The sequence below is a fragment of the Vitis vinifera genome, chromosome 10, assembly GCF_030704535.1.
Source record: "Vitis vinifera cultivar Pinot Noir 40024 chromosome 10, ASM3070453v1".
NCBI lineage: Eukaryota > Viridiplantae > Streptophyta > Magnoliopsida > Vitales > Vitaceae > Vitis > Vitis vinifera.
The window spans coordinates 7,742,333-7,770,319 of record NC_081814.1 but is presented as its reverse complement, the minus strand read 5'-3'; the positions used below and the strand labels follow the sequence as shown (position 1 = coordinate 7,770,319).

The following is a 27,987-nucleotide window of genomic DNA, read 5'->3' as shown; positions in this document are numbered from 1 at the left end:
GCAGAGACTGTTTGAGTAGGAGATGAGGCACTATTATTCCATAACAAGGAGTTTCTCTGCCTCCATATACCCTAAATGATAGACCCAACACGCCCCCACCACTTCTTTATCAACATTAGTGAGGAACATGAAAAACCAGTCAAGAAAAAAAGAGACACCATTAACTGAAGGAATCAAGTCAACTTGTGACCAACATGAAAGAGCAAACAGACAGGAGAGAAAAATATGCATTAAATCCTCTTCATGTCCTCCACAGAGTATACACATATCAGTCACAGGCATACCTCGTGCACAGAGAGCAGACCTGGTAGGTAGACATCCTTTGCAAGCACGCCACAGACATAATTTTATCTTTGGTGGGATAGACAAATCCCATAGCATATTCCATGCTACAGGCCGTGAAGGCAAATTACCATGCAAGGAAAGTCATCTCGCTATACGATACCCTGATTTCACCGTGTAGTTTCCATGATTGTCCCAATGCCAAATGAGCGAATCAGGTGGAGACTTCGAGCTCAAAGGAATACTAGCAATGGCTTAAGCATCCCTAGGTGAAAACATCTCCCCAAGTAATTCCACATCCCACTACTTACAACCGTGGATCCAGAGATCATGAACTTTTAAGTGAGCTAAGTCATGAATAATAGGAGTTTCAACTTTAAAGTTTTCCGCATCCCTAAGCTAAGGGTTGTTCCACACATCAATACTACAACCATCTCCAATTCTCCACCTACTATCCTTTAAGAGAATGGCTTGAGAACTCCATATCCCTTTCCAAGTAAAACTTGGATTATGGCTCAGACGGGCTGAAAGAAAATCCCTAGAACAGTAATATCTAGCTTTGAGGAGTCTAGCAATAAGAGAGTCTGGTTTAGTGATCAAGTTCCACCCTTGTTTGCCTAGCATGGCTAGGTTGAAATCACGGAGATTACGAAAACCCAGTCCACCTTCTTCTTTCCGAAGGCATAATTTATCCCAACTGAGCCAATTAATACGCCTTCCTCCATCGGACTTCGGGCCCCACCAGAAAGAGTTCATCATTTTTTGTAGCTCTTCACTTAGAGAAATAGGCAATAAAAAAGTGCTCATACAATATGAAGGAATAGCCTGGCCAACTACCTTGATCAAGATTTTCTTACCTGCCTGAGAGAGCAACTTACTCTGCCATCCTTGTAAACGCCGCCACAATCTATCACGAAGAAAACCAAACACAACTCTTTTACTCTTGCCAATCAAAGAGAGAAGCCCAAGATATCTTCCAGTGTTAAGAGGAGTGGAAACACCAAGAATATTAGAGATAAAATCTCTATCCAAAGATGAGGCATTTTTGCTAAAAAAGATACCTGATTTTTGAAAATTAATAGCTTGCCCCGAATCAGATTCATACTTAGCAAAAATAGTGTGCATGGTTGAACTCTCTACTACATCAACTCTAAAGAAAAAGAAACTATCATCGACAAATAAAAGATGTGAGATCCTAGGAGCACTTCTACAAATCCTACAACCATGAATAGCACCCCGCCTCTCTGCCTACTTAATGAAGGAAGACAAACCTTCTACACAAATAATAAATAAATATGGCGACAGAGGGTCTCCTTGTCTTAACCCGCGCCCAGGAGAAAATGGCCAATCAGCTCACCATTCACAGAGACAGAATAGAAAACAGTAGAGACACACAACATTATCCACTCCACCCACTTAAAATCAAAGCTCATTCTCAACATGATAACTTTGAGGTAGTCCCAACGTATTCTATCATAAGCCTTGTTGATGTCAATTTTGAGAGCCACATCCCTAACCTTGCCATGAGTTTTTCTTTTCATGTAATGAATAAGCTCAAAGGCAACTACCACATTGTTTGTGATAGCCCTACCAGGAACAAAAGCTAATTGAGATTCATCAATTAAAACAGGAAAGAAAACTTTCAACCGATTGGCCAGAACCTTTGCTATTATTTTGTAAAGGACATTACAGAGAGCAATAGGCCGAAGATCCCTCATTGAGACGGGATTATCATTTTTTTGGAATCAAAACAATGATAGTCTCATTTAAAGAAGCTGGAAACTCATTGTTGTTTAACCAAGAAGAGCAAGCATGAAAAATATCATTGCCAATAAGAGGCCAAAAATGCTGAAAGAAAGCAGGATTGAAACCATCCGGTCCTGGTGACTTGTCAGGATGCATTTATTGAACTGCAATTGAGAATTCTTCAAAATAAAAAAAAGATACCAAGTTTGCATTATGAGCCGCAGTTACCCTATTGTCCACATAGCTCAAATCCGGCAGAGAAATATTTCTTTCCATAGCAAAAAGAGTTTTAAAATATGATAAGGCCACCTGACACAAATTAGGTTGATCCTCCCACCAGGTCCCCATGTCATCCTGCAGTTTATTAATTTTATTGGCTCTCTTTCTTGCACTAGCCATTGCATGAAAATAACGTGTATTCATGTCTCCCCCCTACAACCAATGACTTTTTGCCCTCTGTTTCCAAAAAAACTCTTCTTGCATAAGAACATTAGATAAAACAGTTTTATAAGCTTTTAAAACTTGACTGTCCGTAGGCCCATCCTTGTCCCTATATTGCTCAATACACCTTTTGTAATGGGATATTTTATTCTTAAACTTGAAAGCATGTTCCCGGCCCCACTCTTTTAAAGCAAAAGAGCAAGTATGAATTTTGTCTATCAGGCTCTCAGCATGAGGAGATCTCCATGCATTTGAAACTACAAAATCCAGTCCATCCTCCTTGAGCCATCCATTCTCAAACCGAAACCTGTGTTTATAAACACAAGAAAACTTGTCCACCGTATTCAACTCAATTGGGGAATGATCAGAGACAGGAGCTACTAAATTATTTAGCTTTGCATCAGAAAAAAGATTAAGCCAAGATACATTTACTAAAGCCCGATCAAGATGCTCCTCAACCCAGTGACTTGACCCACGACCTCTTTCCCAAGTGAAAGGATACCCCTTGAGATGAAGATCTTGAAGTTGACAATCTGAAAGAGCTTCACAAAAACCTCTAATTAACCATGGAGGATGTGGGACACTACCTCTTTTTTCTTCATTACAGACAATATCATTAAAGTCGCCCAAACAACACCATGGAAGAGAGGAAGCAGAATAGAGAGACCGAAGAAGATTCCAAGACAAATGTCGTTGGCTTCTATTCAGGAAACCATAGAAACCAGTAACTCTCCACCGAAAACCATCATCCTCTAAGACTTCCATATCTATATGTGATTGAGAGTAACTCAACAAAGAAAACATCCCTGTCTTCCTCCAAAGAAAAGCCAAACCCCCTCCACGCCCCACACGATCAACACAGAAAACACCTTCAAAACCCAGCTTAGACTTCAACTTCTCAACTTGTGCTGAATGTACAAGAGTTTCAATAAGAAAAATAAAATCAGGCTTGCGAGATTTGTTGATCTCACATAGAGCTAGAACTATTCGAGAGTTGCCCAGCCCTCGATAGTTCCAACTAATGCCTATCATGGCTGTTGGCAGGCCTGGTTACCAGGTCCCGACAATGAAATGTTGGTAGTGGAGCTTGTTTCCAACACCCTGTTAGCAGCCACTGCAACTTGACTCATAGTGGCTCGTTCTCCAGAATCAATAGCCATGCTATTTGAATGGCTTAAAAAAAAATAGCTCGACCCTTTTGCGTTTTTTATCCTCCACAATCTCCAGCTCATTTTCCTTAAAGCCCATGGTATCACCTCCTGAAGTAATCACGTGACCATCTGCATGAGAGGAACCAGATGGCTTGGTAGTGCACGTGGGAAAAGTTTGTAATCCATGCAATATTTGCGGCAACTTGTTAGCAGTTTGAAAATCCTTGATCCCACCAGACTCGGAACTGATTACTTCTTGAATGGAAAAATCAGATCCATATCCTGATCCCATAACAATATTACCATACTCGGAATTGTCTGCATGTGTAGAATTCTCCATTGTTTCCCACAACCATTGCTCTCCACCATATTCAGAACCTCTTCTCACTGGAACACGAAGATTCGAACTCCATTCTCTTTTGATATCACCATCAGTTATAAAGAAAATTTTATCACAAAATTTTTCTGAATGCCCTAACATGGCACACAGATAACAGAAAGTGCTCAGCCGTTCATATTTGAAGTGAACCAAGGGCCACTCCCCTTGAGGTTTTTGAATTTTCTTCCACCTTTTTAATGGCTGCCTCACATCCAGAAGAACTTTGATACGCATGAAATTTCTCCACAGGCCAGCATTGTTATTTATATCGTAGTCAACAAATTTTCCAATAAAGTTGCCAAGTTGCTTACCAACATTAAGAGACATAGACCCCACTGGAATATCATATACTTGAATCCAAAACAAAACATGAAATAAAAGTATAGCAATTGGAATTGCACCTTGTTTTAGATGGTGGAGAATGAGTAGGTGGTTGTCAAAAGTCCATGGACCTCCCTCAAGAACTCTCTTCAAATCAACAATATGGAAAAATTGGAAAAAGAAAAACTGTTTGTTGATTTCTTTGATACAGATACCTTTTCCAAGTCTCCAAACACTGGCAAGGCGATGTTTCATAGCATTAAAATTGATCATCCGATCAGTGAGAAACCTTCCATTGAGGCATAGATCAAAAGACTGAGTAGTGCTCCCATCCTCACCCGTATTGAGAACAAGTTCCTCCTTCTCATCAACTGGGAGTGAGAGATTTTCCAGTCGAGAATCCATAACAGAAGCAAGCATGACCTTCACAGAATGAAACAAATGGTAGGAGAAAAAAGCAGAAACTCTCACAAGGGGAGAGACAAATTGAAAACTCTCACAAAAGGAGAGACTATCAAGTTTTTTTTTTAAATTGTTTTTTTATTTTATTCACCACATATCACTCGATGGGATTCACCACTCTTCCGCTCTCACCTACTTCTCATTTGAAGTGCAAAGGTTAATCCGAGAAAGAAAAGAACCCTCTTGACACTTAGAGTTTGTTATAATAATTGACACTGCATACTGTCTCCTTACAAAAGATGGAAAGTCTTCAAATTATAAATAGGTCATAAGCAATTCAAATTCATCTTTATGGATGATAGTAATGTAAAATGAGGTTGAAACCTTACATAAGAACTAGATGTGCGGAACTTCTGTCACAACCACCCAAAAGAAAGACTATTGGAAACAAGTAGGTCTATAAGATCGAACATGATAACAATGACGAAGTGGAGCGGTATCGTACAAGACTAATTGTTAAATGATATGCTTAGAAATAAGGTGTGATTTCAACGAAATCTTTTCTCCAATTGTTTAACTTGCATCAATTCAAGTGGTTTTGGCTATGTGTGCTAAATTTAATTTACACCTTGAGCAATTGATGTGAAAACAATGTTTTTTTCATGGAGATTTCGAAGAAGAAATTTATATGCTTCAATCGGAAGGTTTTAAACGAAATAGGAAAGAAAAATTGGTTTGTAGGTTAACCAAATCTTTGTACGATCTAAAACAAGTGTGAAGATGTTGGAACAAGAGATTTGATTATTTTATTTTGAGCTTTATGTATAACAAACTCAATTCAAACCATCCTATATATTACAAGAGGTTTAAGGGTGATGATTTTATTATCTTGTTGTTTTACATAGATGATATGTTGGTTGTAAGTCCCAACAAAGATCGAGTCTAGTAATTAAAGATACAATTGAACTAGGATGTTTGAGATGAAGGATCTAGAACCGATTAACAAGACTCTAGGGATGCAAATTCACCAAGATAGACAAAATAGGAAAATTTGGCTTTCATAGAAAAATTATTTAAAGAGAATTTTACATGGCTTCAACATGCATGATTGTAAGTTAATTTCCACCATACTCACTATGAATTACAAATTATCCTCAATTACGTGTCTTAGTAATAAAGTGAAAATGATGAAACTATCTCGAACACCATATACATTAGTAGTGGGAAGCTCAATGTTTGCTATGATTTGTATAAAACCAAACATTGCACAAACAGTGAGAGTGATAAATCGATTCATGGCAAATTTAGGGGGAGAGCATTGAAATATAGTTAAGAGGGTCCTTAGATATATCAAAGAAACCTCAAATGATGCATTATGTTTTGAATGATCAAAATTCATTGTCAAATACTATGTTGATCCCAAGGATGAAAATATCGGTAATCACGGATATATCAGTACTTTGATTTAACGGATATATCGGTGGATATTTTGGAAAAAAATATCGATAAACCTAAAATTGATCAAAATTTATAAAAATATAAAAAAAAACTTCACAAAAATGTAATTAGAAGTATATTGATATTTTAAAGTTGTTTTATTAAATAATTTGATATATGTATAATATGATTTATCATATTTGATAATAATATCGTATGCATTGATAAAAATATGAATTTTATAAGTGTACATTTATTATTAAATTACATATAATATTGTGATATTTGATTGTAATATGTCTAACTTTAAAATATATATTAATATTAAAATTATGATCCATTTAATTCAATTGTATTAAACAATGTAAAATAAATTATGATATATATATAATTTTTTAATATTTAATTAATTATTAATGATATTAAAAACATTATGAAGAAAATTATATAATTTTTATATTTTTGATAATCAATTAAAAGGAAATTTTGCATTTAATCATAAAATAATTATAATTAATTTGCTCTTTAAAATATTCTTTTAATATTTTCTTTATATAATCAGTTTAACTATATATATATATGTTTAATGCATATTATATACCAAGGGTGGGTTTGCCCGGATTAGTGGAGATACCTCCGATTTTGGAGGATTTCTCCCGAAATATCGTCAAAATCGTGGCCATGTGTTCACACTTACAAGAGGTGTTATGAGTTGGGTTTCAAAACTCAAAATTGTTGTGGCTTTATCTACAACAAAAGCAGAGTATATGACAATTACATAGGCTTACAAGAAAACAATTTGGATCAAGAGGTTATTGGAAGAACTTTGACATAAACAAGAGAAGATTCCTTTATTTTGTGACTGTCAAAGTGCTTTGCACATTATAAGGAATTTAGTATTTCATTCCAAAACTAAGCACATAGAGTTCAATATCATTTTATTTGAGAAGTGATGGAAGAAGGAATTGTGAATATACAAAAGATTCATAAAAGGATAATCTAGGGGATGCCTTGACAAAAACAATTAATGCTAACAAATTCAACTTGTGTAGATCATCTTCTGGCTTGATAGTAACATAAGCAACATGTGATAGGGCAAGGCACAAAAAAATAACTTCAAGTGGAAGAATTTAAGGTTGAAGTTATCCCATATTGGATATGAGACAAAAGGGGAGCGCCACCTTGTGCTATAGAGGGAGATCTCTATCCCTTACGTTATTTGTTCTATTTTTAAATTATTAATATGGATATTATTTCATAATGTATATAAGATGATGAAACGTAGTATTTATATAATTAAAAGATTATATCTTTAATTAAAAATACATAAAATCTTAATTATTTTTAAAATGATGCATGAAATTTGGCTTCACAAGCGCTAGGAAATACACATTTCCCAAAATCTTTCGTGGGATACAAACAAGAAAGAAAGAAGAAGCCAAGTGGACACCAGAGCATAGCATGTGAATGCCTCGCAGTGGAAGTAAATTTTACCTCATCAGCTCACCTCCCCCGTGCCTTCACGTGGACGCCCATGGCACCGTTCTCGAGCGGAGAGCCAGTCCACCTAGAATCTGAGCATACCCATAAGTGCCAAATCTTACCATCTATTCTTCAGACTGGAGCCGCCTGTCGACAAATCTTCTAGCGGTGCCGTTCAGCACCCTTCCCATGCCTTTCCGCCTTCTCTTCTCTTCTCCACTTCAATTCCTGGGGATTCATCTTGCATCTTTGGGAAACAAATTTCATAATTTGTGCAATACTTTCAGAAACTTTTGGTGGAGGTTGCATCTTTTCGTTCAATATCATCATACGCACACCGGGTTCGTTTGGGTTTTCCAAAAAAAAACTTCTTAGAAAATTTCTCCCAGCTTTATTTCCTCGGGTATTCAATTTTTATGGCATATTGCATTCCTTTGTTATTCTAATTTTAAATTCTTTTGCAGATTAATATTTTTATCATTTATTATGTTTCTAATTTATGGTAAAACATTAATATTATTTTTTTAATTTGATTCTGCAAAACTTTGAAAATATATCATTAAATAATTTTTGTTCAAATGTTAAAATGAAAGTTAATTAAGGTTGATTTTAATATGACACTTTTATTTGTAGTGTTTTTGTTAGAATCACTTTTAAAAGTGATTTTAGCAAACATCCGTGACTTTTTTTATTGTTGAGTTATAAAAAATTTTAAATGTTATAAATGTTAGATACGTTTTTATAATTATTATCAAATGGGTTTTTGATCATATTTGAACAAAATAAAAAGGTTTTGATAGTATTATTGATATTATGTTAGATAAAAATAATAATGATTATCTAGTATTAATTTAAGTTCATTGAGAGTAATTTTAAAAGGAGCTAAAAGAGTTGCCTAATCTTTTGAAGATTTATTTATTGATATAAAAATTAAGTATTTGGTTAATTTTTGGAAATTATTTTTAAAAATTTAGAGAATTTTTTTCTTAAACAATTACTTTTTTAAAAATCATTTTTTATTATATAATGCATTATAAAAATACTAATAAATCATTTTTTTATATCCAAATACTAAATGAAAAAAATAAAATTAAACATTTTTAATGAAAAATCATTAATATAAATATTTTAACCAAACAAACCAATCCTTATTAAGAATTCGTTAGGACTATTTTTATAAAATATTTTTAAGAATTCGTCGATAAAAATTTTCAAATGTTAAAATAATTAAAAAAAATTTCTGAAATAATTGTTTCACAGACTCTAACCCTCTTTAAAAATGTTTATATTACAAAAATTATTAATAAAAGCATAATAAATAATAAATAAAAGTAGTTTGTAAGTTATTAAGATATTCTCATATTATCTACGATAATAAATACTTCAATTTATTTATCATTTGTTTAGATACACTTGATTTTTTATTTTTAAAATTATATATATATATATATATATATATATATATATATATATATAAAGGTTAAATGCATTTAATTAAATTATAAGGGAATGTGATTAAAATTCATTTATTTTTTATTTTTATTTGTTATTTTTACTCGTTTTTTAAAAAATAAAATAAAAAAATTGTATTTGATGAGATTTTAAATAAGGTTAAATGTATTTAGTGACATTTAAAAAGGTTGAGAGAGACAGAGATAGACATGACATCTGGTATTTTCGATCAAATAGTATTTTGGATTCAGACATAGATTACTGAGCACCTTTTGTGTGTCCATTACCTTCTTCTCGTCTCATAGAAAAAAGGAATTGATGGTACCTCTCCTATATTGAATAATAAAATATGATTTTTCCTTTTTTTTTTTAATTTGGAGGGTATTTTTATAATAATTATTATATGAAAGTGGGTGGTCCATGTAATCACACGTTTATTAACATGCTAAAATATTTCTTGTGTAGGCATATCCCCAACCGCCTCAACCACGACCACGAAAAGGCTAGCCAACAACAGCAAGCAGAAAGATATGGTCAAATCTATGGCGCAAACGCTAGCTCAACCCCCAAGAACGCCCCTTCAGCCGATCAAGCACAAAACGACAAAATTTTCGTCACTCCTGCTCAGAAGAATCAGAAAAATCTTTTCGCATATTTAGACCCTTGTTCACACACCGGTCTCTTTGCAAGGGGGGGAGGTTGAATTGTGTCTGAAAAATATCATGAAGGTATACAGCCCAAGCCAAATCCTTGCAGAAAGAGGCCCTAGGGCCCAGGCCATGGGAAACCTGTATCACACCCATCATCTCCTTCCAAACCAGTGTTCCTCCTTGGTGGTTCAGACCACAGACGCACCACTGCCCCAGGTTTGGTCCATGGTTCGGCGCTTTGACAGGCCACAGTCCTACAAGAGGTTTGTGCGTGGTTGCACCCTGCGTCGAGGCAAAGGCGGCGTCGGAAGCGTACGTGAAGTGAATATAGTTTCGGGCTTACCAGCGGAAATAAGCCTGGAGCGCCTCGACAAACTTGATGACGATTTGCATGTCATGCGGTTTACTGTAATTGGAGGGGACCACCGGCTGGCCAATTATCACTCGACTCTTACACTGCATGAGGATGAAGAAGACGGGGTTAGGAAGACTGTAGTGATGGAGTCGTACGTGGTGGATGTTCCTGGCGGGAATAGCGCGGGGGAGACGTGCTACTTTGCTAATACCATAATAGGGTTCAACCTCAAGGCCTTGGCTGCCGTCACCGAGACTATGGCTCTCAAAGCTAATATTCCGTCTGGGTTTTAAATTTTGCGTTGCAAACAAACAGCGCTCATCATGTGTCTCTGTGTAGGCGTAATCTAAGCAGAAATATGATGAGAACAGTTTAGGTTTTGCTTTACCAAAATCTCCAAATAGTGATGATCGATGTACTTTGTTTTGTTTTGTTTTGTTTTGTTAGTTTCAATGTGAGTAGCACTACCAATACTTAGTGCTGTTTTTGGACGTCAGCTTTTTTGTGGAGTAGCCTCTAGCCATGCAGTGACTTTGTCTCTATATATGTGTGATTCTGTCTTGTGTCACCCATGGTTTCAAGCTTCCTGGATACTGCATAGTATGCGTTCTCTTAATTAAGCTCCCAGAATTATTTTCAACTCCACGTTCTCTGATTATACTTTTTGCATCAACTAATTCTGATTTCAAAGCCCGATCGATTATTATGCTACTCGGCTGGAAAATTCAATCCTACGTGCATATCCAATTCATAGAGCCCCAAAACCGGCCTACAAAAATTAATGTATGTGCGGCTTCATTTGACGGCTACTTTTAGGCAGGAGTGGATTAAAATAAAAGCTAAACCTTCTTGGAATTTTATTTTTTTTTATAGGTAATAAACCTTCTTGGAATATATATATATATTAGATTAGATTTTCTTAAGGAATATTTCTATAGATATTTTAAATTATGATGAGAAAATTAATATTATAAGATAGAGATATGTTTGTAAAAATTATATGAAATGAATTGAAATGTGAAGAAGAATGAAGGACATTCGTAATTTAGAGTGTAAATACAATGAGAAGAGAACATGAAATGATTTAGAACCTAATAATTATATTTGGCTTTTATTTTTCGTAATATTCTTTACGATACAATGAATTGATTCTATCATATCTATGGATGTAAGTATGATTGATCAAACCCTATGTACTTGTATGGATTATTTGATTTTTGTATTCTTGAACTAACAACTTGCAATAGGCTGCCTATGGATCTTTGGGACACCAAAGGCTAAAATACAAATGTGGGTAAAAGAAAAGGAAAAAAAATGGAAATGAAGAGTCAGAAAGAGATATGAGAGTATGTTCAATTAATAAAAAACCTAGGGTTCAAGAAAACAATGACAATACACCTGGTTGTTTCTGCTTGATGGGTGCTATTTAGAAAGAATAAAGTAAGGCCCAAAGGCATAACTAAGGGGAGGCAAACACTTCAATGCACCCTAATTCAAGAACCCTAACATATTGTGTGTTACCATGTTGACACAGTTTGCTTTCATGCATCACATGTTGACACGGTTTGCTTTCGTGCATTAAATAGAATTTTAATCCTTTAGAAACCATAGGCCCATTCACCATAGCTTCTCAAGCAACATCTATGCTCTTTGCATGATGATCCATTTTCATGTAAATATTATCCATCCTAAACCTAGTATGCCTTATAATTTTGAAAGTTGTGCACATAGACAAGAGGAACTCATGCACATACAATGTAATAAATTTTTTCCATCATTTAATATAAGATATTACAATCATCCCCCATATAACTAATGAATCTTTATATATATATATGTATAATGTATGCATGGTGCCAACACTTATATGACTTTAAAAACTGCCTACATAATCAACAAAAAGAACTCATATATATATATATATATATATATATAATATCATCCTTATAATGCATATATACAATATTATAATCTTTTTTCACTATTTGATATAAAATATCACTATCACCTCCAATACAGATAGGAAAACAAACAAAATCCCACATTAAGGTGGGAAGGTGGGGCCGGGCTTTGAGACCATTTATGATAGTCCTCTCATTGTTATATGGATTTTGTTCACTTTGTTTTCAATAAATCTTCATGACTCTAAAACAAGTCTATATTATTAAATAGAATCCATACATATATAATAATATCACAAACTTTTATCTCCTATCCAAAATGCGGAGTTTCCCTTCCCTACTGATTGATTCAATTTTCTACTGCAAGCGTTCAATTTAAACCTTAATTGAAAATCCCGATCTGGGAAGAAAACCTGCCGTATCCAAAGTATTCGGGTATGGGAAATTCTCCTGAGGTTAGTCAAAGCGTAAAAGTTTAGTAAACAAATAAAAGCCAACTGCACTTAGTGGCTTATTTGAGGGGGCCAAAAACCACAATGTTCAGAACTTTTTGAAATTGAGTGGTCATGAGTTCAATTTGCCTTTTAAGCAATGATTTTTACAATTTTGAGAGGGGCATTTTGGCCCTCCTAGGCCTAAGACCTGCACTTTGGATTGGACCAGATAAATAAGAAATCAAGTAGAGGATGTCTTAGTCGGCTGTCGTCAACTTTAACCCAAATATGCCAGGACGTTGAATAAAAGAAAGCATCTCAGGTTACTTCCACAGTACATTTGTTTAAAGGACTCTTTAGGTTTACTTGTGAAGGTTGTAAGCATGTTAAAGAGAGCAGGCGAGCCAAGAACAATTCCTCAATGTAATTGAGAAATAAATGAATAAACAAAGGAAAGAAAATCCAAACTCAAGTCTGTGGCATCACCATTTGCAAGCTTAACTAAATAGGCAAAGCTAGCACCTGTTCATTATATAGCATTAGGTAATTCCTATCATAGAATTAGACCTGTATGTGGGTTTCATTATTGATATAAATTACACTAGTTCTGGCCTTTTGGCATCCTTATATATGCTTTTGCTAGGTGCTTTAAATATATCCCTTTGCTTGCCTATCAAGTAAATTAAAAAAAATTATGAGTTGTAGAAGAACATGCTAATTCCTACATTCATGCTTGGTCCAAGCAACATTCTTAGTTAAACAACAGACCATTACAAGTATAGGCAAGCAATTCTTGAACACACTTGGACTTCGAAAAAAAAAATCCCAAAGCAACAGAGATACAGTGACAAACTTAACCAGTGAGACCCCGTGACAGGTTTCACATCTATCATTTCTAGTTTCTTCCCTTTTATAAGAGAGAACATTGTTCAGAATATATTAGACTCTTTCCCTTCAATGTCCTCAAAGGTTCGTCCCATGTTGACAATTGCAAAAAACTTCATTCTGCGCATGGTACTGGTAAGAAGGTCCTCCACAAGCTAACTCATCTTCAGAACGAACTATGAAATCATGTTAGTACAACAAAATCCAATTTTGCTTGTGAAGAGAAAAACTTCACTTTCTTGACAGGATCTAGATTCCCATTAAGCTCCATGAGCTGCAGCTTAAAACTCCTCATCATCCTGAAACTTTCACATACTTGTCAACAGAAGCTACAATACAAGAACAATTATATTTGCTCTGAACACAGGCAAGGATTTCAAATTCATGGGAGGCAGAGTTATGGTCTATGTGCATCCTGGAACACAATTGTACAGTGTCCATGTCCTTTGAATGTACAACGGTGATGGGGATGGGGGAGAGGCAGAGTGTGGACATAGCATTGTAGAGACTGCCGAAGTTTTGGAAGGTCATGGCATAGCTCTTGCATGGGTTTTAAAAACTTACATAGTTCTTATTTGGGGATCTGCAATTTACTTCCCTTCTTTTCAAATTCTTTGTTCTCTTTTTTACCCATAAACCAAAACCTAAGGGCATGTTTTCTTCCTTTTTTCTGGGACATGCTTCTCTAGTGTGCATTCCTTTTCCCAGGATTCGGCTCCTCTGTTGTGAAGTAAGCTGCTAAAAATTACCAGTAGCAGGGCTAGTTCAACAAGGATAGCAATAAAAACTAAAACAAACAAAAAATGATTATGAAGAGCAAGGTTGGGATGTTAATAATGTTTCGGATTTGCCTCTCTTCTTTTCTGAGCTATTTGTTGTTCCATTATGATTCTTTAATCCATAACCAAATCCCAAGAGCATGCTTAGCCTATTCCTTTTCCCAGGAGTTGGCTCCCTCTAGTGTCTGGAGTTTGGCTCCCCTGGTGAAGTTGGTCAACTAAAAATATTTTTACCAGGGCTTCAACCAGGGAAAGGTCTAAACAACCAGCAAAAGGTCTATACAGCTAGGTCTAAATATTGGATATCTGCCAACATCCAAAAGGAGATAAGAATAGTTCAGCAACTTCCAAGGTAGGGTATGAAGTTCTTCTCACCTCATATCCGACAGATCCCATAACTAAATCTTTCATAAGTAATCCTAGTCAGTGCCTCCAGAGAGAATAGCACAAAACTTGGCATTAGACACCAAAATTCTCCCACGTGAATCCATAACCCCTAGTTTAATTGTGCAGATGAACTACATAGCATGTTGTAAGTGGACAGTTCATCGCTGGTGAATAGTAATAAACTAAACCCAAGACATCTAGAAGCACGTCACAGAATGTTTTTAAAGTAACCTTAAGAGCATTAACAGATGACACTACCTATACCAATGCTTAGAAGGTCACATAAAAGGGCAGGGTAAGTTCAATAAGAATGATCAAAAGCTCAACATGCAACTTAAGTTAATTAAAGAAGGATCAAAGTCGGTAGGAAAGGTGAAAGGAGTAATTTGAAGAAAATAATATTTTATGCTTGTGATCTGGGTGACTTGTGAACTCCACCTTTTTTCAGAAATTTCTACTATATTAAGTTTAATTTCCACATTTTCTATGCTGGAATGTCAGAAAAATGACAAATTTTCCAAGCAACTGGAACTTGACACAAGCAATTCAAAAAGTAAATTGGGAGAATAGTACCATCTTATGTTAATCCTGGGATTTATACATTGTTAACTAGAGGTCATTTACTTAGCCAAATTCAATAGAGCAACAAGTTGAGCTAAGCTTGGATTCAAGGAAACTCAAAAAAGTTCAGAAGAGAACAAGTCTAGTGAAAACAAAAAGGGCTAAGGAAGTCATTTTAGCTTGACTTCCTTTTCTTCCCTTTGGTGCTCTTTGTATACTTTGCTGTACTTGGGAACCTGCCCTTTTTGTTAGAAGCTCCTCAACAAATCTTAAATGGACACAGTTCACTTGCAGCCCTACTATTCTGCACCCAGAAAATAACCATACTTCCAAATGATGCTCATTCTAGCAAAAGAAATTGTGTTACAATATTAGAAGTAATTCTTCCCCATTGCTTAAGAACAATAGTCAATTCTTTATTCCTGTTCTTCAATGTTTACACTAATGCATTTTTTTTTTCCTTTTAGACAAAGCAGGAAAAGTGGCATCTGTAAATCGTGTATAAAACAAAAAAAATTGCAGTATCAACATTTGCATGCTTTACTAACCATGCAAGCCAGGATATTCACCGTGTCTTGGGTTGGTTCTACTATAAAGCATATAGACGTGCATAGGCTTCAGATACTACACTCATTCTATCGGGACCAGTCCAAATTCTTAGTTAAACAAGACAAGCTGAACAATAGATGTAGTGAAAAATATTGCCCCAAATGCAACTACCTATAAAGGTGAAGAAATTTTATAATGAATTTAGCATGGAACAAACCTAGAATTCAAAGAACTCAACCAAGAAACAAGATTGGCCTCATTTTATTAAAATTCATATACAGGGGATTATTATGAAAAGTTATTATTCAACAAAAACAAAAGTTACCAATTATTTCACAACAGAAGTAATAGATTGACAATGTACTCAACAATACCCCCACTCTCAAGCATGAGATTTATCATTTAAAAGATCTTATCTGCTTTGAAAATGTTGAACCAATTTCAAAAGAAATAACAAAATAAAAAACTTCCCTTTAAGGCGCTCTCGGATCAGTTCCATGTTGCCAAACATACACAAGTTCATCCCACCCTGTACTTGCAAGAAGCCCCTCTACAAGCACACTCATGTCAACCCCAACCGCAAACTCGGTGTGGTGATCATACCTCCCAATCAGAGCATCCTCAACCATGTAATCCCACAGACAAACAGTCATATCATATGAACAGGAGGCAATCGCACCCCGCCTATGCGGTGAAAATTTCACCTTCCGAACAGCATAGCTGTGCCCATTGAGCACAGAGACCGGAATTCGAAAATTCCTCACGTCCCACACCTTAATGGACTTATCAACCGAAGCAGACACTAAGACACAGTCATCATACTTGTTCCAATCACACGCAAGGATCTCGAATTCGTGGGCAGGGAGGATCATAGTCGAGCCCGGCTCGCGCACGTCCCATACCCGGATTGTGCAGTCGCCGGAGGCGGAGGCAAAGACATCGGCGTGGCGAGGGTTCCAAACGGAAGAGTAAACGCAATAGGCATGCTCCTTGAAAGTACGGACACTTGTGGGTCGATCGAGAGTCCAGAGCTTGATGGTGTCGTCCCAAGAAGAAGACAAAAAGGAGTCACGGCGGACGGGGTTGAAGTCGAGGGAGTGGACTTCGCGGGAGTGTTCTTGGAGGGAGCGAACAGGATTGGAGGCGGGAGGGAGGGCGAGGTCGTAGAGCTTGACAGAGCCGTCAGCGACGGCGGCGATGAGGAGAGATTCGTGGGACTCGGACCAGGTGACATCGTAGACACCGTCGGCAGTGTCGAAGGAGGCGAATTCGGAGATAGGTCCGGCGGGGGAGAGTTCGAGGACATGGAGGCGGCCGTTGCCGAGGATCCCAAAGTTCTGGGCGGTGGCGACGGCGAGACGGGACTCGTAGAAGGGGCTGAACTTCACGGCATAGCCGTTGAATGGGGTTTTGAAGACTGGCATTTTCTTGGTTTTTTGGGGTTTGGGAGAATTGGGATTTGCTGCTTCGCTTTCCTTCTCTTTTGGGTCTCTCTTCTGGTTATCTATAGGGATTGTTTGGTTACTGGGTAAATCGCTCCCTGGTTGCGGATCTGGATACTCTTGAACTGGTTGAGGAAACGATAGACCGAGATCAGTAGAGATGTTTGTTTGCTTACAAGGATAGCAACAGTCTGACACCAGCATTCCAGACTGGCCATAGGCCCACAGCTGCGGGTCCATGAACTTGAGGTCTAGACTGCAGCCTTGGGCTCGTTCAGTCCTTTGCATATCAATGCGGCCTAGCTTTTGTTAAGTTTTCCAATACACATGAGCCCAAGACTAGGCCTGATGTACCAATGACAGTAGCTCACAGTTTTGCAGTTTCCATAAGTATAGTAGCAGTATCCGTTTGGACTAACAACATATGATTAATGCATTTTTCTCATAAATATAGTAGCAGACATTTTTATTCCAAAAAGGGAATTTCCACCATGTGAGCATAAATCCTATTCACCGTGACAAATAAGCTTAATTGACAATAAAATAAAAATTAATTTTCCATCAACTTTGTTATATTTGAATAAAAATATTTATTATTAAAATGTTTTCAAATTTAAGAAAATAATATTTTCAAAATTAGTATATATATATATATATATATATATATATATATATATATATATATATATATATATATATATATATTATTAGAGAATTTTTTTTATTATTTCTTAATAACAATAATATTAATAGACTAGTTTTTGAGGTATCAATTTGATAAAATCCTTTCAACTTTTATACACAAATTTTTTTTTTTTGAATTTTTTAAAATATTAATTATAAAATTAAAATAATTTTTATTTTATTTTGTAGTTAATACTTATAATATACTAATTTTAGACATTTTTAAAATGATATGTAATGAGAATTTATTAGTAATAACCATACACATAAGTTGTAACTTGATTAAAACATGCATGACTAATAGAACCATGCATTTCTCAAATAGTTATAAAATATTAATTTTTAAAATACACACAATGAGTTTATAGAAATATAAAAATTATGAAACAATTGCTAGCTTTTTATCTCTAAAAGAAATTTAGAAACAATCATAAAAAATTAAAAAAAATTATGTCTTAAAAATGTGTTCACTTATGAATCGATGATCTTAATTAGTATAACATGATAAGACATTATAAAAGAATTTAAAAAAAAAATTGAAATATTTATCCTACAAAATATATATATAGTAAGGAAAGAATACATTATTTAAACCAAGTTACTAAAATATTTTTGTTGACCACCACATTAACAAATTGTGGAATTAAAGTTTAATTTAAGATTTATTTATGAACTTCCATTTGCTCATCTTAAAAGAAGAGTAATGGAAGTCATTTGTGTGCAACCTATAAAACAAATTTCTCATATGTTTTATAAGAGAGATCCCCAAACAATAAAGTTCTCTCATTCTTTATCTAATTTCCTCCTTTCCTTTATACACTTCTAAAGGTATTTTACATTTATTTTATTATTTTTCATAGCTTACATTTTGTTTATTTTCATTTTATAATATGTTATCAGCATAAATTACTTTAAATGTAATTTTTCTTTATCTTAAACTCGAGGTTATTTATATAAAATATATTTGCATTACTTTTGTTATTTTTAGCACAAAACTTTTAGCTTTCTCCTTTATGTCATATTATACAATTATAAAATCCATTAAGTCATATGTTGTCATGAACCGAAAGTTCAGTGACCTAAAAATATTTATTCTTTTGCATGATAAGCTAAGTCACCCAGATTTTCAATGATACATTGAATAATAGAACACTCACATAAACATCCACCAAAGAACCAAAAAGATTCTTTTGGGCAATGATTATTCATGTGTCACGTGTTCATAAAGAAAACTGATAGTTAAACCATCTTTTACTAAAGTCATATCTGAGTCATTAGTCTTTCTAGAAAGAGTACATGAAGACATATGAGTCTATTCTCCCACCATGTGGACCATCGTGTTATTTAATGATCTTTATAAATGTCTTTATTAAGTGGTCATATGTTTATCTCCATTTTACACATAAATGTTGTCTTTGCTAGGTTCTTTGTACAAATAATTACATTATGAGCAAAATTTCCAAATTATCTAATAATGTCGATGAATTTACTTTTTAAACATTTTATTAACTACTACATGTCAATTGAGATTGACATTGAGCATCTTGTTGATCATACTCATACTCAAAATGGTTTAACAAAACCCTTCATCAAATGTTTCAAATTAATAACTTAATCATTACTAGTAAAAACCAAATTGCTTACTTTTGCTTGGGGACATGTTATTATGCATGTTGTAGTTTTAGTATGTATTCAACCCACAACTTATCATGAATGCTCCCCTTCATGAAGCATATTCTTTTAACATGGTGAACATCCGATGTGAGTGTTATAAATGAAATGGTGAAGGACCACCACATCAACTAATTATGGAATTATGGAATTAAAGTTCATTTATGAACTTCCATCTTAAAGACGACAAATAGAAGTCATTTTGTACGAAGCCCTGTAAAAGGCTCCTAATGTCTTATATAAGAGACACCCCCAAGCAAGAAAGTTCTCTCATTCTTTCTCTTATTTCCTCCTTTATTTTGTACAATTTTAAAGGTATTACATATTTCTTTTATTATTCTTCATAGCTTGCATTTGGTTTATTCTCATTTTATAACGATTTTATAATTTAAAAGAGTAGTAAAGTATATATATTTTTAAAATATATAATAAAATAAGCTCATACTTTCTAGTATCATAACATATAAACTATAAATCATAAAACAAATTGTGAAAATTTCTAATCCATTTCTAAAATTTATTAATAATATTTTAGAACTTTTGGTCCAAAATAACTAAAAAAAATACATTATCAAAATATCAAAACTTTTATTAGTATCACACATAAAAAAAATAATGAATTTTTTTTTAGTGAAACACCATATAAAATTATGATATTTGAAGATTACATTAATTATATTTTATGGTTTTCTCCATAAGAATAAATATTAGAAGAGAAATTATAAAATATTTATAATTTTAAAAATATTGTGATTTAAAAAATTATATGTTCTTATAAGTGTTCATTAATATCTTATAATAAAAAATTGTGATAATTTTAAAACATAATTAAATATATATTTTTTCAAAATATATAAAATAAGATAAAAGAAATATAAATCAAATTTGCATTTGTTAGTATTATTTGGTAAAAAAAATTATGAAAAAAATAATTTTTTTCTAGGAATATTTTAGTGATTGTGTTTAGATGAAAAATAATAAAGACATCATAATTTTTGATAAATTATGATTAAAATTACATTCTCATATAAATAAACTAAAAAAAATTAAAACAGTCATGAGTTTTTTTATTTCTTAAAATTTAAAAGTATAAATAAAATATATCTATAAATATCATACAATAAGAAATTATTTAGATTCTGGAAAATATTTCTAAAATAAATCAATAAAATTCTTCTTAAAATGGAAACTAATAAACTAATAGGTTAATTTCATTGATCTCCTATAAGATTTTAACTAAATACACTTAATCACAATTGATATGAAATTTTATGAGTACTTCCTTTATCTTTCTTATTTGATATTTTTACTCACGGTTTCTTTAATTCAAAATAAGGAAGATATTTGACGAATTTTCAAACTATGGAAACTAGCTTTATTTAGCTAAACCCTTAAAGGATGAGAGTGAAATTATCCTTAAGATAATTATATAAATATTAAAATATCAAAAATGTTATAATTAAAAAATATTTTCTTTTATAAGCTAGTATTTATTAATATTATATGAGACAAAAAAAAATCACCATAAAATGATCTTACGTGTATTGGTACTTGCAATGACTAATACCCATTGTAACCCTACTACTTTATTGAATGGTAATTTTCATGAATAAAATTATTTACCAAGTATCACTTATTTTTTTATATTCATAGAATATTTTAAATGGTTTAAATCTACTATAATAATATACTTTTGTCCACGAATATTTACCCTTGCAATTATTATCAACAAAAAGTAGGGTCCTAGGCTTTATTGTGGTTGTAAGGTCATGATACGACAAACTTTCAAACTCCGTTTATAAAAGTCACGGTATGAAGTGTGTGAATGCAAAACGGTGAAAAAAAAAAAAACCCATCAACTTCCAAGTTGTATGTCCGATCCCAATGCGCCATTTTGGCAGGGGAAAAAAAAAAGAATTTCTAGGTATATATGATATCATCAAGCTCCTCCACAGGGATCATTACACGTTTGGATCATGTGCTTTTTAGGTAGCTCCAATTTTCCCGAGAATCCATGTTTTCCCGTCCTTTTCCTATGTACTCACTTGCTAGAAATTGAGCTACCAAAAATACCCAAATGCATATTCCTCTCATTATTTGAAATTGGTGAATGGCAGGTGGGTGGGCTCAAAGATATGAATTTAAATAGTAGAGATGGTAAGGGAATGTCTGAACTGGTATTTCGACACAAATAGGAGAAAAAAAAGAGAGAGAGAAAGTTCCATTGTGGATGAGATGGTTGTATGGTGTGGGAGGACCCACATTCCAACACCGCAGATTCTAACCAAAGAGGGTTTGGGGGTTGGGGGTAGAATAAAAATTTGTGTGAAAAATGAAGATGCGATGAACTGTTTTAAGTGTTGAAAAATGGGCAATCCGAAGAAAATAGCTAGATTTAATGATAAGAGGGCAAATATAATATCAACACCCGTCTCTCCATGGACCCTCCTCTCCATGCCTCACATGCTGCCCACTAACATCTACATCTGATCCATTTAATGGGTGGGTCACAGTTTGGATGGGACATAACCAAAAATTAACAAGATCAAACGAAATTAAACAGTTTTAACTACCTTATTTTCTTCTATATCAAATCCATAATTGGACCCACTACCGAATGGTCCATATGAATATCAATAAATACACATCAAATCAATCAAACATAACTGGGTTTGAAGAGATGAGGATGAGTGATTTTCCGGGTGTCATGATCTTGCTTTTGAATTTGAGGCTTTACATGGGGAGAAAAGCATAAGTAATGTAAGTTAAAAAGACAGTTCAAACAACCATAGCCGTTTTCTATGGATTTTGTATTTGGTAAATGGGCAGTGTTTGCTAGGAAACACATGCCCCAAGGACTTGTGGGGTTGCAAGAGTTATTGGTAATTTAGACTAATGGACAGGCCCATATTCACTGGAGTCAAAGCACTTCACAAACCCTAAAAAAACCCACTCGAGCAAAATAAAGTTACATAAAAAAAAAAGAAAAAAAAAGAAAAGTCCATCACACCTCACTTTCCAATGAAAATCCGCAACCCACATGATCTTGCTTGGGGATATTGAAAGATCATGACCTCCTCTCAAAAGAAGATCTCCCCATGCCCCATTCCCACCCTGCTTCACCCGATACATTCCAAACAAAACCTTCCCCCCCTTCCCTCTCTCTTTCAATTTTTCTCAGGACCCTACCCTAATTGCCTCCTCACCTACTCTTAATGGGGTGAATCAATCGCCTCAGGACAAGTGTCTGCACTGAGATTGAAACACGTGTCCTAAGCACCCTTGGGAGGGTCTTGGTTTTGCTTACTTGGAAGTCCCAATCATGGCCTAACATGTGTCACCCATAAGCCCCCAACCTTGCAAACCCAACTCAAATTATTGAACTTGGTGTAGGAGGAGGAGATAGGGGCCCTGAATGATGAAACCAAAAGGCAAGTACAGAGTGAGGTGCAATTATTCATGCCATGAATTTCATCCTAAGCAAGTGAGAAATTCCCCACAAAGGCAGAAAAATTTTTAAAAAAAGAAAGGAAGGCCAGGGAAAAAGCTATGATAAAAACATCATTTGTTGCAACATTTTTAGTTGATTGATGCCCACTCTCTAGCTCCCATAGCTCTGATGGAGAGATAGGGGTAAAGGAGAAAAAAAAGGCAAAGAAAAGAAAAGAGGCTTCTCTCTCTCTTTTATCCTCATTCATGTATCTTCTCTTTCCTTCCCCACTTGTTTCTTCTTCAGCTCCAATCTCCTCTTCTCCTCCTCCTCTCTCTCTATGAGAGTTGCAGAGAGAGAAGGAGCCATGAAGAACACCATCAGGTGCTGCATCTCTTGCATTCTTCCATGCGGCGCCCTCGACGTTGTTCGCATAGTACACTCCAATGGCCATGTTGAAGAAATCAGTGGCACCATTACAGCCAGCGAGATCATGAAAGCCCATCCGAAGCACGTATTGAAGAAACCCTCCTCCTCATCCGAAGAAGGGGTTGTTCCAAAGATAGTGGTGGTGCCTCCCGACGCAGAACTCCAACGTGGGAAGATCTATTTTCTCATGCCCATCCCCCCACCACCCGAAAAGACTCGATCGAGATCGTCGACACGGAAGAAGAGAAGAGATTCCGAAAGCAACAACACCAACACCCACCACCACCACAGCAACACCGCCAACAACACCATATCAATGACAAACCTTCTCATTTCTGATCGGTACTTGAGTGAAATCCTTTCGGAGAAGATATCAACACAGAGGGATCGAAGGCGGGGGCGTGTGGGTGTGTGGAGGCCTCATTTAGAAAGCATCTCCGAGACACCAAGTGATCTGTGACATATGTGGTGATTTATGATTCTTCTTCTTCATCATCTTCTTCTTCTCCTCCTCCTCCTCCTCCTCCTCCTCCTCCTCCTCCTCATGATTCATTCTCATATTTTAAAAGAAAAGATTACCCACCTCTTCTTCCTCTTTTTTTTTTCCCTTTCTTCCCTTCTCTTTTGTACATAAGCATAGAAGAATAATATGCAAAAGTCCTACGAGGGCTTGAATATTATATATGTTGAATGCCCACGAACAGTTCCTGTAGGGTCTCAGCACCGGAGCCGGCCATAATTTGCGTCACAGTCACCAGAATTGGGATTGCCTTTTTGAGCTTCATTCAAGTTCGCTTAAGTGCATATATTTATTTATGGGGACTGTAATTTTGTAATGTGAAGAGAGAAGAAAGATTTATTGGAAGTTTTTGTTTTGTTCTGTGAGAGGAAGAAGAAGAAGAAGAAGAAGAAGACGAAGAATGTTATCGAGAGAGAGAGAGAAAGAGAGATCCAAGTTGTTAGTGTTTGTGTTTGGCAGGTATGTGTGAATAATATTGAAAGGTGATTTTGCTGCGATGATTATACCGCCATTTGAATAAACTAATGACCATAATGCCCCATGATTTCCATTAAGGAAAATGATTAGCTTCCTCACAAGCCACATCAACTGTTCGTCTTTCCTCCCTTAATCCCCATCCAAATATCCAATGTAATGCTTATGTTACTCACTGTCAATTTTTTTCCCCTTTCCGTCTATTTTAGTTCTTTCCAAAAGAGAAATTGATATACCCAATTTTGTTTTTTATTTCTTATTTTTCATTTTTCTAATTCATAAATTAAATATTAGAGTGTTATTTTATTGATCAAAGTCATAAAATTGATGTTGGATTCGCCTTGATCCATGATCCAATGAATAACCCATAAAAAATAAAAAAACCTAGACCCACCCATCATGTATTTTGTTGTATGGGCTCAATAATAAAAGGTAGTTATAATTGGTATTAAGGTGATCAAAGTGGCTTTAAGGTAGATGAGAATAATAGTCCCCACAAAAGCTTTTTCCACCAAATATAGCTAGGATAATGCCCTACTAGCTTGCACTAACAAGTGGGCATATGTCTTTAAGTATTTTGTTGTTTTGGAGATGATTAGATGATGCCAATAGCATCCTATAAAGGTGAATACAGTAGAGTTTGACCTTTTTCATCTGCTATGGATGAAGGAATAGTTGTTGATCCTTTTGAGTTTTGACAAAGGCCTATCTTCTGATGCGTTTCTGTTCTTATTTTCCACTCCCTCTGGGCCCTATGAAAAGGTCCTTCCTTCCACATATCATTGCTATTTAATCTATTGTCAGATGGAAGTGGGTCGGGTTAGCCCATTTTGCTTTAAGAATGCTTATTTTGCTTTGTTCTCGAATTGAGAAGATTAGAAATTTTAGCTCCATATTTTTATATTTTCATGTAATTAGAGGTTGAATTTTAGGTTCTGACCACCATATTATTGGATATTAAAATTTTATGTAGTGGTTATATTTGATTGATTATATATAATATAAGATATGATAAGAAATAAAATATCATATTCTATCTCATATTTGATTAGTAACGAAATAAAATAAATTATTTTATTATTTATCTTATCTAATTAAATATGAAATGGGATAAATAATGAATATATTATCATCTTTTATCATTTTTTATATTATTTTCATATAAAATACGTGAATCCTGTGTTAAAGACATAAGATATCCATATTTCATGTATTATAATTTTTATTTTTATCAATTTTTTTATTTTTTTTATAAATTAAATTTATAATTAAAAAAACTAAAAAAATATTTATAATATATATATATATATATTTATTTATTTATAAAATTTAAATATTATTAAACATAATTTTTTTTTATCATTTTAAAATAAAAAATATTAAAATATGATATAATTTGTATTTTAAATATGAACAAATAATATATATTCCATGTTATTATTTTTATTCATTTCATAAATTAAATGTATCTTGAATATTTATCAGATATGAGAAGATGTGAATTACCTAAGTAAAGTTTCATACGTTAACTTGATTTTGAAAATATATTAATATTTAGAATGTCTGTAAATATTTTTTAAAATAAAATTTCATATATATATTTAAATAAAGGAAATAAAAAACGCATCCTACAAGGCTACAACACCTGAATTTTCTCCACATTTTTGGGCAGTTATTGGTTGATCTGAGATCGACCCATACCTTGAATGGCTCAAAATATAAAGAGATTTTCTTCATAGTTTATGTGGTGTAGATTACTAGAAATTTTTTTTTTATAAAAAGAGAAGTGGAAGTGGGAAATGGAAGAAGTAATGATTCAGACGGCGCCCCTCACCATGCATCCATTATAGGGGTCGTTGTCTCCCTCTTTAGCTTTGATCTCTCTTGTCTTATCTTTTCCCATCTGCCTTACCTTTAATTTTAATAGTTAATGCACCCTTCCTTCTATGTAAGTTAAGTTTTTAACCTAATCTTTTTTTCTTTTCCTTTTTTAAATTTCTAGAAATGACACCTTGGACAAAATGGAATGTCGACCGCGGCACAGCCAGTCGCAGATGGGACCATATACTCTTAACCTAATGATCTTTGTCACCTTACCAAACCTATCATTCTTTCAGCTTCTTTTTTTATTATTTATTTTTTATTTTATTTAAAAAAAAATATTTCAATTTTAAAATATGGTTTGCCGACATGCTTTTTATCTATTTAGGGAATGAGCCTAAACGTACTTTCATCTATTTAATGAACATTATGGACCAAGCCCAAGTGATTTATTATTAATTAACTTTAACCTTTGATTGCTATGTATTATATAGTACGTGGAATATTGAATATTGACTTGTTCCCAATCATAGTTGGCCTCAAATCTTCCTACATTTAGTCACATCATTTTTATTTAAACTCGACACTAGGGTTTTAGGCTTTAGGCGACAGTAATGTGAAATTATCTTGGATAAATAGAAAACCAAAATTATTCATTAGTATTGAAGGGTGGATAAGATAAAAGTGTAAAAAGGTATTTCAAGTTATAGGATTAGGGTTTTGCTAGAGGGTGGATCATAGAAAAATGTAAGTAATAGTTGTTCATGGAAAACCTAATTGGTCAAGATAATATTGAAAGGTGTGGTCTTACTTAGATGCACATGGTTTTAAGTTCGAATCTTGTTACTGATAATACCTTGATTTACTTAATGTTGATTGTTATGAATGTGATCAACACTTCAAGATTTGAGCTCTCATAAAGAGTTCTAAAAATTTAATCATAGAAGGTTTCTCGAGTTCTGCTACATTTTCAAAGAAACGTTTATTAAAATGTATTGTGTCTATCACGTATGCATTTAGAACTCATTGTTTTATATCGGTTATTATATATTTTGATTTTATTAATTTGTACTTTAATATCATTTTTTGTATCTAATTTCATTTATTCTTTAAATTTTTTTCATGCATTTTTTATGTTAATGATCGAAAGTTTGATAGATGCAATTTAGTAGCCACCAAATTTTACCATTTTTGTATGATTTTACAGACAAAACCAAGGTGCCAAAGAAGTACCTATGAACCCCGGGAAAAATGGTACTTTCACATCTGTAAAACTATACAAAAATGGTAAACTTGGATGCTGCTCAACTCCATCATGCTGAATCAACACATGTGAATATTTTAAGTTACTTTTTCTTATACAAATGGAAAAAGCAACCAATGTGAGCATGAAATGAAGATAGAAAATCAAATAGGAGGTCCACTAGCCAAAAATAATGCATTGATGTAAGGGTTGAATAGCTTAGAGATGGGAGTGGTCCTGCAAAATGTGCACAACTAACCTCCTCTTTGTTTTTGGAATTAGACATAAATCCTTTAGAAAGTGCCTTTATATCTAAAGCGCTTGGACACTGCAACACCACCATAACTTTTTGAATGATCTCCAAGTATCCCACTGAGTGGACCACTCCCACAAACCACTAAGGATGTGTAGCATTTAGTTTTTTTACATTCAGCCATTGATGTAGACCCATCTCTCTACTACCCTTCATCCATCATCTACTTGCTTTGACTTTGGGTTGGGTCTAAGCAAAATATAAAAGGTTTGATGTGAAAAAATCACTAAAGGGAAGGGCTTTTTGCCTCCCATTTTATCTTCATTGTTTGAGCCACTTTGATCACTTTTGAGCTTGTTGGATTGGGGGGATTGATGATGTCAAGGACTTGGAGATTGAGATAAGAAGTTGTAGACCCATTAAATA

General features: G+C 34.2%; 3 protein-coding genes across 3 annotated transcripts; 2 read left to right on the top strand and 1 right to left on the bottom strand.

The window, feature by feature from the left end:
* The first annotated feature begins 9,677 nt into the window (after window positions 1-9,677).
* On the top strand, window positions 9,678-10,587 carry LOC100242938 (abscisic acid receptor PYL11). The gene has a single exon (XM_002272743.4). The coding sequence runs from the start codon at window positions 9,816-9,818 to the stop codon at window positions 10,389-10,391; it is 576 nt and encodes a 191-aa protein (XP_002272779.1). The 5' UTR covers window positions 9,678-9,815; the 3' UTR covers window positions 10,392-10,587.
* Window positions 10,588-15,827: 5,240 nt separating this feature from the next.
* Window positions 15,828-17,291, bottom strand: LOC100248063 (peroxisome biogenesis protein 7). Its single transcript, XM_002272846.4, has one exon. The coding sequence runs from the start codon at window positions 17,274-17,276 to the stop codon at window positions 16,068-16,070; it is 1,209 nt and encodes a 402-aa protein (XP_002272882.2). The 5' UTR covers window positions 17,277-17,291; the 3' UTR covers window positions 15,828-16,067.
* Window positions 17,292-22,437: 5,146 nt separating this feature from the next.
* LOC100265230 (uncharacterized) lies at window positions 22,438-24,267 on the top strand. Its single transcript, XM_002272886.4, has one exon. The coding sequence runs from the start codon at window positions 23,162-23,164 to the stop codon at window positions 23,708-23,710; it is 549 nt and encodes a 182-aa protein (XP_002272922.1). The 5' UTR covers window positions 22,438-23,161; the 3' UTR covers window positions 23,711-24,267.
* Window positions 24,268-27,987: the final 3,720 nt, after the last annotated feature.